We start from the raw sequence: 12,380 nt of genomic DNA, 5'->3' as shown, positions 1-12,380 counted from the left end.
ATCAGATGTATGGATCTTCTCAAAAAAACAGCTTTTTGGTTTTTTTTTTTTTTATTTCTTTGTTTTTCTGTTTTATATTTCATTAATCTCCACTCTGATCTTTATTATTTCCATTCTCCTGCTTACTTTGGGATTAATTTGTTCTTGTCTTCCTGGTTTCTTGAGGAAGCTGAGATCTTTGATCAGACTGATAATGAATATTCTTTGCTCCGAAATCTACTTTGTTCAATAGTATAGTCATGCCAGGTTTCTTTTAATGTTAGTTTGCCCTATCTTTCCCCATCTTTTTACTCTTTTTTAATTAACATACAATAAAACTGAATTTATAAATTGATCTATACATTTATGAGTTTTAACAAATATATTGTTTCATGTAATCACCACCACAGTTGAGATACAGGACTGTTCATTACCCCAACCTACTCTCCTTTTACCCTTGGTAGTCACACTCATCCCTACCTCTAAACCCTGGATATTACTGATCTGTTTTCTGTCACATATTATATAAATGACATCATACAGTCTGTAAGCTCTTGAGACTGGCTTCTTTTACGTTGTCTAATATCTTTGAGATCCATTTACTTTGTTAGGTGTATCAATAGCTTGTGCATTTTTATTGTTAAGCAGTATTCCATGGTATGGAACTTTGCCGAGTCTCTTTTTCTTGCTTGTCTGTCTTGACCATCTTCTCAGTACTTTCCAGTTCTCTCGGGCTCTCCTTATGGTCCCCTGGCCTGAAAGCTGGGGCTTCATCCTGCTTTGTCATATACTCAACCACAACTGAACCCACATCCTGGTCAGAATACAGAGAGGTATTCACTGCAGAGGCACCACTGCAACTCCTCTGAACAAGGAGGAAGATTCCTCTCAGAATTTTAGGAGTTTGCTGTCACCACTGTCACTGCTGTCACTGTTGTGACCACCAATGCCTTGGACTTGCCTGAGGACTGGGGCTCAAGAGAACAGTAGAGGGAAGAATGTAAAATGGATTTTCTCCACTCCCTGTGAGCTTTAAGGATCTTTTGTCTTGCTCTTCCAGCCAGAAATAGAGCTTTCTCTGTCTGCTCCCAGATAACTGCCTCCAGGTTATGTGATGTCTTATGTCCAGGATGGGGTACACTGGGGGAAAAGGTAGGGTGTAGGGTGAAGGACTCACCATCAGTTTCATGTACTTTTCACTCTGATTTCTTTCCCAATTCTCCTATCATTAACATATTTTGTAAATTTACTTTTAAGCTTTTCAGGGTGGAACCCGAGCAGCACTTATTCTAGGGCCACTTTTCTCCAGTCCTGAGCCAATTCCTTTTGGATACTTTACCCAAGGCCCTAGAATTGTAAGGTTACCAGTCTTGTGGTTTGAATAGGATCTGTTTCCAGTCCTTGGTGAGCCTTGAGGAGCATTTCTTGTGTTCCTTTTGGGTGGTTCTGTCCCTAGACAAATGCACTTACCAATACTCACTTGAGTACTTGAGAGGGGACTATTTTCAGATCTCATGGCCCTCTCTCCATGCAGACCTCTCCTCTTTTGTACTACCCTACAAACCTAGCTGTCCTGACCTCCCTAAGACACTCAATGCTGGGAAAATGCTGGGGCTTCACCTGGGTTCCCACTCCTTGGACCTCTGGAAATTCCAGGGAATAAGCAATCATGGGGCTCGTCTAACTTGTTTCTCCTCTTTCACAAAGCCTATCCTTCATCCAGTCTTAAACCATTTTTTTTCATGTATTTTGTCTAATTTTGAGTTGTTTTAAGAAGTAAGATAAATTCACCCCCTGTTACTTCATCTTTCCTGGAAAAAGAAATCTGTAGGATATACATTGACCCTTCAACAGTGCAGGGGGTTAGGGGTGCCAACCCTCCATGAGGTGGAAAATCCAAGTATAACTTTACAATGGGTGCTAGGTGTCTGTGGTTCCGCATCTGCAGATTCAACCAACCGCACGTTGTGTAGTACTGTGGTATTTACTCTTGGGGAAAAATCTGCATATAAGGGGACCTGTGCAGTTCAAACCCATGTTGTTCCAGGATCAACTGTAATTGAATGCTTAGTTAGGCAACCCAGACTCCAGGGGCCTAAGTCTTTTAGAAATTTCGTTAGAGATAGCTTTACATAGGCTGTCAAATTTGAACTAGGCTTTGAAGGAAGGAAGATATTCTATGTGAAAAATAATGGCATAAACAAAAATACTGGAAAAGGAGTAAGCCTACGTTTTTACCAATGATAAGATGCGTCAGAATATTTAGGGAAATAATGAAAAATAAGGTTGCACAGTTGAGTTGGGGCCAGATTAGAGAGGTCTTTAAAGTCTCATATCATGATATAATGCAGTGATAGAAAGCTATTAGCAGTTTTTAAACTCTAACAGGTGTTATATAATGGGAGCTGAGTTTAATTGATATCTATTCCTTTTCTGTCCTCTGTATTAAATGAACACTGTCTCATAAAAACATGGCTATGTTATTGTTTTGATATAATCCATTACATTTACTTAAAGATTGGAGTAAACCCATTCATTAACCTTTTCTTTTTGTTCCTAAATTTTTGTTCCTAAAACGTACTTTCCGTTAATGATCTTTATTGCTCTTATCAGGATGCATTTACTTTTTTCTCCACTTCCTTTTCAAAATTACACTGATCAAAGCTAGATAGAATATGCTAGTAAGTTATTTCCAGTTGCAGAATTTAGTGGAAGGATTTGCTTATCAGATTGCTTTTTAATACCTGAGAGTATCAATCTAGCTTTTTTTCACTGTGGCATTATGTTTAATTTGAAAACTGTTGACATCCAACCAACTTTTGGCACATGTTATTTGTAGCTCATCTGGTTTCTATACTATAGTTGTGTTATGTCAGCACATATCCTCCTCTGTTTTAATATGACCATTTAAAATTTATCAAACTCATCTAATATGTTTCAGTCCTAGAGGATATTATATATGTACCTCCCTCTAATAGGATTTAAAGTTTTGATACATTGGGTAAGTTAAATACAGAGAAGAGAAGCCTTTTTTAAATGCCTATTTTTTTTCCCCAAAAGGATATGAAGAAGAAATGAGAAAGAAGATTTGGGCTGATTTATAGAAGAGGGAAAGGGAAATAATAAAGAAATTGAGAACAGACCACAATCCCCTCATAAATAGAACCCAAGACCCAGAAAAAAATAGAAAAATAGAGAACTAAGATAAGGATTGGGCTAGAAAGAAGTGGAGTTTAAAGCACTAAAAACAGTTTAAAGACATGCTAAAGGACTAACTGGAAACTTTGAGCAACTTTGCATAAAACAGAGTTGTATCTGGGTATAGTGGACTCGCATGTGAAAATAGACAAAAATGTTTGTAGAATTCTGACAAGAGGAACGAGTACAAATTTGGTAAGAGAAAATGATTTTATAATACAAGGACACATTTTAAGTGTGTACCTTCAAGAATCTTCCTAAAGTTAAATAGAGGGGACGATTTGTAAGAGTGAAAGCAAAAGGTAGATGTATAGACTGCAGGTGAGAATTGTGAAAGAGAAGGACCCCACCCTTTATTTTAATGTGTGCATTCCTCACAAGATTAGAGCCATAAAAGTTGTTTAGAAAAAAGACTGTGCACTTCTTTACAAACAAAGTATGTTGTGGAAGGAACTTTAATTTGTTTCTCTTTAGACAGAGCTAGGATAGACAGATAACCATATGCAAACAAGATATTTCGATCTGTATGAAAATAATATGAATTGACACATCTTATTTGGATAAAGATAGCAATAATCAGGAATAAAATTGGCAAATATGGAATTGGATAGTGGGATTGTTTATGCATTTGAAAATAAAGGTTATGAAATGTATAGAAATGGAAACTACTTTACATGCAGTGAAGATAAATGCAAAACCTCTCAAAAGCAGACAGTTTGCCAAAGGTAGATAAATTAAGCCTAGAATAGAAGATACTCAGAATGTGATAAATGTGGTCTGGGAGCCTCCACTTTCTCTCTTTGGGGATGCCCTGTTGTACTGAGAAAGGTTGGAGGATTTTTTTTTAATAGTGCAAAGGGAAGCAAAATGCTCAAATTTGTGAGTAAAAGCTCCTGGTGTCGTAGCTGCACTGTCCAGATTTTGAAGACTGAGTACAAACCTCAACAAGCAGTTTTAGTGGAATATGGACCAAAATGAGAAATGACACAGAGAATGACACAGGAAGCATTAGCTATACGTTTTTTCAAAGGGGAAAAGAAGGAATAATAAATAGTAGAAATGAAGCCTACTAACATTACTCAGTTCCCAGTATAAAATATTCGTAGGCATATTCTACAGGCAGGAGAGCCAGTAAATGAGCCAGGAAGGTTTTGGGGGTCTTTTGTTTAGTGGAAGAAAATGACTAATTAGATACAGTCATTGCTTTTGACTGAATAAGCCCTAACTGCCTTTCAAAGATACTGTCTATATATACCTTAGAGAAGAAGGCTCAAAAAATTATTTGATGAATAAAAATAAAGTAAGGTGGCATATGGTACCTAGTCTCATCTGATGGATATCTCTCTCTTTTGCTCGTACCCAAGGAATGATAAATTTCCCAGGATAAACCATATGTTTTAACTTGCCGGTAGGTATTAAAACTTTTAAAGTGTATATTCTTCAAACCAGTAATTCCACTTTTAAGAATATCTCCTGCAGATCTATTCACACAAGAAGGTATATGTACAAGGAGGTTAGTTGCAGCATTGCTTGTAATGGCAAAGTTGAGAGACCAACCACAGAGGAATGGATGAATAATTATGGTATCTCACTCACCCCCAACCCCATGAAATTCTATGCATCCCTTAAAGGAAATGAAGTAGATGTGTGTGTACTGAGATAGAGGGCTGTCCATGTTATATACTTAGCTGAATTTTGAAAATGCTTAACAGTTAGTATAGTATACTACTTTTTAAAATCATATCTATATATATATACACACACACACACACACACACAAGCAAAAGGTAGATTGTGTATATGTGTAGAAAGACCTGTAAATATATATGCTATTAACAGTAGTTACTCTCAGTAAGTGGAAGAGGTGGACTTTTAGTTTTCCATTTATATCTTTAAGTATTTTTACAACAAACATATATTTCAATTTTTTAAACCTGAAATTTATCTGAAGGAGAAAAAAGCCAAGCCCTTGGGAACCAGTCTTTTCCCCTCAAACCCTGGTTGAGTTCCTCTTCCCTCATCTTAGCCTTTACAGTTTACCTCAAATAAACACTATAAACACAATTTGTTTTATTATTGAGTGTAGTTTCACAAATAAAATTCCTGATTTCTAGTTAGCTTGTTACAGAATTAAAGTTCTGTGTGTGTGTGTGTGTGTGTGTTTAATACCAAGGGGTGGCTCCTGGGTGAAGTCTTGTTTGTTTGTTCAAACATTAATTGAACATTTGTTAAGTGCCAACCATGTGCCCAGCACTGGGGAATCCAACATCCTAGCCTCTCACCTCTTCTAGCTGAGGGTTCCCTCCTTCTCAGTTGCTTGACCACCCCATCCCCACCCACAGTGTTTGTGTTCAGTACTTCCCAGGGCTCATCTGCTCATCTACATTTGAAAGGCAGTCTCCTTAAACTTACTACAATTTAGATTCCAAATGGGAATTTTCAAAGAACTGCTTCTTGACTTCTGCATAAAAATATTCCCCTCAAATAGACATCTCTTTTTACCTCTGCTTTTCTAAACAAGGCCAGGAGATGATTTAGCAACAGAAAATGGAGAAGATTGAGGGCGGAGCGGAGAATATATATAATGTTTGTGTTTACGAAGGAAAAGGGGCATTTGTGAAGGATTTGATATTTGTGAACAAAAACATATGTCAATCACTGTTGGAGAGAGAAAAAGATGACACATAATCCTGTTCTAAAGTATATGTATAATGTATAAATATTTTTGGAATAAAAATATGTATGTCTCTCTCCACAGAGAAAGTGGCTGGATTACATTATCTCTTTGAAGTTCTACTTCTGTAGATTCAAGCATTTTCTTTAAAAAGCAATTTAAAATTATGATGAGAAGATGTTTAAACTAAAATTTATATTACACATATGTGCAGGATCAATATTTCTAAAACTGCATTCTTTTAGGATGTTGTGCCTTTTGCTTCTTAAATCTGTGAAACACAACTTTAAATAAAAGTTTTATTTGGGGTCATTAAAATATGAAGGGTATAGAATAATCCTTGCTATTAGTTCTTGTTGTATTATATTACATTATATTATCAGAAAGTGATCTGTATGAGTATCTTCCTGATTTTTTATGACAATACAGTTCTGTTTTTGAAACTACGGATTCAGTCTTGTAAAATCTTCACTTTTGAGCATCATTATTCAATTGTATCTTATCTCCTTTTTGTGTATTTTACCAGCCTATTATAATCTTACAGTGTTTCATTCTTTCAAGAGTGGATCAAAGGACAACTGCCAGTTTGTCATTGATTGGGATCTTCAAAGGAGTGGGAGGAAGAGCTGATCAACAGGCATCCTTGTCACCAGAGCCCTGTCCCTCCTCTGAACTGTGGGTGCCAGTCTATTCATTCTCCACTCAATTTGAAGCATTTAGGGACAATTATGTCTCACAGTGGAGCTCCGTGGGCTCTTCTTTCCAAAGATAATTAAATTCCAAATGTGAAACTTGAAAGATAATTGGTCAAGCAGCCACAACCACATCATCTACTTGTACCAAGTATAAGGCTATCTAAGACAATTCCTAATCCTCTAAGAGACGAACAGTCTAGTTGGTAGAAAGAACCCCGATTTTGCAGTTTGCAAGGATGCTCTGTACTTTTCTTTCTCAAAAACCAAAAACAATCAAATGAAAAAGCAAGGTGTCTATAAAAGGACTATTAATATATTATTATAGAAAGGAATATTAGTCTAACACCCTGATTCTGCACATGGGAAAATGAAAGTGTCCATGCTCATTTTTTTCCAAACCAAGGTAAAAGCCAATGGTTGTGTAAATAAGTGAATGTGTATACTCTTTCCTTATTTGTTCTTAATCTAAATTAATCTTAGTTTTATCTTTTTTCTACAGTGAATTAAATAGACATTATCACATATCAAGTAAGCTGTTCAGTTTTTTTTCCTTTTCTGAGTAATTATTCTACTGGCTTTATCATCTGAATATGTTGCCCACATATTAATATGACAACAGAATTCTAGCACACGGAGATTCGTATACCCATTCTACCTTGATCAGTGGCTCATCTCATGTTCTTGTTATAGGGATTTGACCAACTCCGACTTGAAGGATTGCTCTGTGATGTGACCTTGATGCCAGGGGACACAGATGATGCTTTCCCCGTGCACAGAGTCATGATGGCCTCTGCTAGTGATTACTTCAAGGCCATGTTCACAGGTAGGCTGCCTCCACCTCCATGTTGAAAGTGTATGAAAAATACAGGTTTAAATCTTTATTGCTGAAGGAAAATTCAGTTCTTTTGATCTGTGTCTTTACAAGAAGAAATAGTTTCAAAAGGGATACACACCCAGTACGTGCAGTCATGGGTGGTGCTTTTCTGACTTGGAAAATGGATGTACCTTTTTCACACTTCTGTCCACCTTTATATCATAGCTTTTCTTTTCCAGACACATATCTGAATGGGCCATCATTGTATTAGACTCTGGGTCCCACTAATACAATCTTTAATCCTTCCAAAGATCTGAAGTGACAGGAGCACATTTTGGAAGCACTTGTGTCATATCCCACCTCCTTTAGTGTGGAGATGTTTCTTTCAAGTACTCTTTTTTAATTGTAAAATATGCAGAAGCCTGACGCTCATACAAATGCTTACACAGAATACAATTTTCCCTGATTTTATTGGGTCTAATTAGCGGCAGAAGTGAGTGTGACCTTAATTAAATTATCCACTTTCATTTAATTGAGTGTCTCTTTATTTAAGGTGGAATGAAAGAACAAGATTTGATGTGCATTAAGCTTCATGGCGTGAGCAAAGTCGGTTTAAGGAAAATTATTGATTTCATTTACACCGCAAAGCTCTCTCTTAATATGGACAACCTTCAAGACACACTGGAAGCTGCCAGTTTTCTCCAGATTCTACCGGTTTTGGACTTCTGCAAAGTATTTCTCATATCTGGGGTAAGATATTTTCACATCTTCCAATCTTTTCCTGCGGTGGACTCTGATATAGCCAGTTCAGAGTAGACTCACGAGTCTGTTGTACAGACATGAAGCGTTGGCCATTAGAGAGAGGTGTCATGTAGTGTATGGTCTGGAAGCAGGTTGAGGGAAAACAGTACAGGGCCATTGTTACAAAACAGAATCATTTAAGAAAAGCCTTCTGTGTAATCAAATGACATCAGACAGTAATAATGTTTGATAATGATATATTCCTTACCCTGTCTGATAATGTTGTGTATTTTAATCCAGTTTTATTCACCTTAATGATACTATACAAGCAGGCTTCTTAAATGGAACTCTGTGGATAAGTAATCTGAGCTTCTAGAAGTCTTTTAGGATGGATTCAGTCATTTTTTTTTCTTCCTTTAAATATAGGAATGAGATCTTGAAGAGAACCAATAACTATGTGTAAATCTGTAAGGGATATGTGTCTTGAGTCCATAGAGATACATCACCCACTGAGTCGTTTTTAGCCTTTTTTTAATAGATAAGAGAGAGCACATATGACTACTAGTCAGAGGACTACTTACAATCACCTGGCTCCTGAGGACAGTGCCTCATTTTAGTTGAGACCCCTTAAATTAATAACAGTTAATGCTTACATTTGCTTACTCTTAACATTGCTTTATCTGACCTTGGCAACATGTGGTTGTCCTGAGCCAAACCAGGTACAGTGTCATAATTTCTTTGGAATAATCATTAACCATAGAGACTGTTGACCTATTGTCTAATACCCAAGTGTCTAGTACCCAACTTTTAGGTGTTAGCTGTGCTCAGGTCCTTAGTCTGAAAGAAAAGGACCAAACTGGATAAAGCATGATTTATGAAGTTATAAAAAATATATGCTTGTCAATTTAACAGTATTAGAAAATAATTTTGTTCTAAATAGCTCTATTTAAAATGAGTTTATTTCAGGGGAGGTTATAGCTCAGTGGTAATGTGCATGCCTAGCATGCATGAGGTCCCAGGTTCAATCTCCAGTACATCCACTAAGTAAATAAATAAACAAACCCAATCACCTCTCCTCAAAAAAAATTTTTTTTAATTTAAAAATAAAGCAAGTTTAGTGGGGGAGGGTTATAGCTCTGTGGCAGAGTGCATGCTTAGCATGCACAAGGTCCTGGGTTCAATCCCCAGTGCCTCCATTTAAAATAAATAAATAAATAAATAAATAAATAAATAAATAAATAAATAAGTAAAAATTACCTCTACCGCCACCCCCAAAGCAATAAATAAATAAATAAAGCAAATTTATTTCAAGATGATATCACAGTAACTTTGCAATATTGACAAATTTCCTACAATTAGAGTGTTGGCTCCTTAACCTCCTTTAAACATTTATTATAACTGTACGTTTTGCCTCTTTGAAAATTTCATTTTTATAAACACTTAACATTGTCTTAAAGATTATATTCTTCACTCCTAGTGTCCATGCAGACATCCTAAAGCCCATTTCTAAAGGAGAAGCAGCTTGTCCCTGACAGAGCTTACTGGTGGTAGAGTTTCCTCCCGCTTCCCTCCGCTTTAGAACTTTGTTGCTTCTGAGCTTTGAGGAAACACTTCTTTCCTTAATATCATTCTGTTTACTTATCTTTTATCGTGTTTTCTTAGGCTATGTCTATGTGATTTTTGCATTGGAAATCCTCCCTCTGAGAATCCATGATAATTTTTGAGAAAAGTTGGTGGATTATTAGTTTAAGGATCATACAAAATCCAACTTTGCCCTTATCCTTCTTTCATGCGTTCCGTGTCTTAGTGAAATGTTCAGGCTTACTCTGTTTCCCCTTTCCTTCTCAGCGATCAAGTGAATCAGGAAAAACAGTAGCCCTGGGTGCGTTTCCTACTTACAAGAACTGAAAGTTTCAAGATTAATATAAATATTTTTCAAAGGTAGATTTGTTTTTAGTTCTCCCACAAACTGAGTCATTACAGATGATTTTAAAATATAATAATCTCGTGATTATGTACTTAACCCAAACATTTTGAGGAAATAGGTTTATGTTTTTAATGATTTGCTGTGATTATTGTTCACATAACAAAAACACCCCTTGGGTTTGAACTTCCAGAAAGAAAAATTAGCTTCGAACACAGTTCTATTCTATCTCATTCTTAACCCTTTGTGAGGGTGAAGAAGAGCAGCAGTGCGTAAAATGTGACTCCGCAAATAACCTATAAAGCATTTATGTATTAATTTTGAGTGATAACTTTAAATATGATACTAAAGACACACTTGCCTTTGGTGGGATAGAGACATCACGCCCCAGAGAACAAGAACCACCCCACTCCTAACTTGGCCTTGCTTTGCAATAATACTCTTCTCTTAGGGTCACGATTAGTATGATCATTTATAGGCTGTGGCACTTTTGTTCTTGCTGTGTTATTTTCTTAGTAGTTATAGGAAAGAGGACTATGAAATGAAAACAAAAGAATGACCATGAAGGATATAAAATTTTCCGTAAAACTAAAAGCATAAAAGCTGTCATAGATCATGGAGATAATGGAATATTAACCTTTGTTTAGTTATAGACCTATGAAAATTAAATTCATTTTTGTCCTTATGACGTTGCATAATGACAGCATGCTAAATACCATGCAGCCATTTCCTGATTTACAAACAGGTTGTAGTTTAACTTCTTGTTTATCGTTTGTCTGCCATTTGGAATTTGTAACATCTAGCATTTTCCACACAGTATTACTGTTACGGAGGATTATAGGCTAGCCCACAAAACCCAAATTAATGTAAGATTGCTGAAATAGGACATTTGTAATTGAACTGGAAATGTTACAATTTAAATTTACAATTATACAGAATAAACAAAACAGAATGAAGGTGAGCAAAAAACCATTTTCTTTTTATATAAAAGCATATTTAATAAGAATGAGGATGCCATTGTGCCTTAGACTTGGTGTACTCGTTCTTTAAACTCATTTTTTAAAAGTTGCGTTTCTTTTTTTTTTCTTTTATATATATGTTTTATTGAAGTATAGTCAGTTTACAATGTTGTGTCAATTTCTGGTGTACAGCATAATGCTTCAGTCATACATGAACATACATATATTCGTTTTCATATTCTTTTTCACAAGTTACTACAAGATATGGAATATAGGTCCCCATGCTATACAGTATAAACTTATTGTTCATCTATTTTATATATAGTGGTTAGTATCTGCAAATCTCGAACTCCCAATTTATCCCTACCCACCACCTCCTTCCCCAGTAACCATAAGTTTGTTTTCTATGTCTGTGAGTCCGTTTCTGATATCACTTATATGTGGAATTTAAAAAAAGACAAACTTTTTTTTCTTGATACAGGTATATCATTGTTCCACTTGTACACTTATTGTCACTGATCGGGTTGGGGAGATCACAGTGAAATGTAGAGAAGCTTTATTGAGGTAACTAGGGTAATCAGGAGTTGGAGACAGTGGAAAACGAGGCAGAGAAAGGGGGTTCTCTCGAGGGAACATTGAAGGGAATCAGGAGAAATTATTGGAAAAGACAGCTAGGTGATGACATCAGCAGTGAGCTTTGGGAATGTTCTTTTTGCTGTAAGGATTTCCTGTATAATATATATATTTCACATTCCCTATTTAATCTAAGTTGGATTTATCTATTAAAATTAATGTCTTTCCAGATTTTTTTTGGCCTTTGGAGAGATTCTATGCAAATTACAGGAAAAGTTGTATAGACAGTTTTACAGTGACTCAAAACTGTTTGCCTCCCCCACAAACCAGTCTTGATTTCCTTATGGCCAAGGCAGACATTCAGCAAGTGGTACCCAGATACCGGTTGTTTATGATCAAGCATCTATTCTGATTCGTTGGTACTCAGACATTCTAAGTATCATCCCTGCACCTAACTTTAACATGCCCATTCTTGCCCACCTGCCCTCTGAGACTCTGTAGGGGAAGAAGAGGCCCAGTCTCGGCCTAAACCAGTTCATCCCCTCCAAAGACCATTGGAATAACTAATATTGCATCCAGTAGGGGAAGTGAGTTCAAAGTGCAAAGGAATAAGAAAATTGGATTCCCTAAGCTGGAGACACCATCCGTATTCACCCCAGACGGCATTTGTCATTTGAAGAGACTGGGAGAGAAAGATTTTTGGAGTTTTTTTTATCATCCTTTCGTTCTTCTTACAAAGTGGTCCCTTCCCTGTGTCCCATGATTTTCTCAGCTGTGGAAGGAGGCCAGAAGAAGAGATCTAATATAAGTTCTACCCCGCAAA

At 36.4% G+C, this 12,380-nt stretch overlaps 1 protein-coding gene across 6 annotated transcripts in view; it reads left to right on the top strand.

The window, feature by feature from the left end:
- KLHL13 (kelch like family member 13) overlaps positions 1-12,380 on the top strand; it is a 159,928-nt gene that overhangs the window by 132,655 nt on the left and 14,893 nt on the right. For all 6 annotated transcript variants that reach the window (XM_072955699.1, XM_072955701.1, XM_072955700.1 and 3 more), the window contains 2 exons: positions 7,237-7,369; positions 7,914-8,110. In XM_072955699.1, coding sequence (XP_072811800.1) covers positions 7,237-7,369; positions 7,914-8,110 — 330 coding nt within the window. The remainder of the gene's footprint in view (positions 1-7,236; positions 7,370-7,913; positions 8,111-12,380) is intronic.

Source organism: Vicugna pacos, chromosome X (genome assembly GCF_048564905.1).
Source record: "Vicugna pacos chromosome X, VicPac4, whole genome shotgun sequence".
NCBI lineage: Eukaryota > Metazoa > Chordata > Mammalia > Artiodactyla > Camelidae > Vicugna > Vicugna pacos.
The sequence above is the reverse complement of the archived record's forward strand: the minus strand, read 5'-3'. Positions and strand labels throughout refer to the sequence as shown.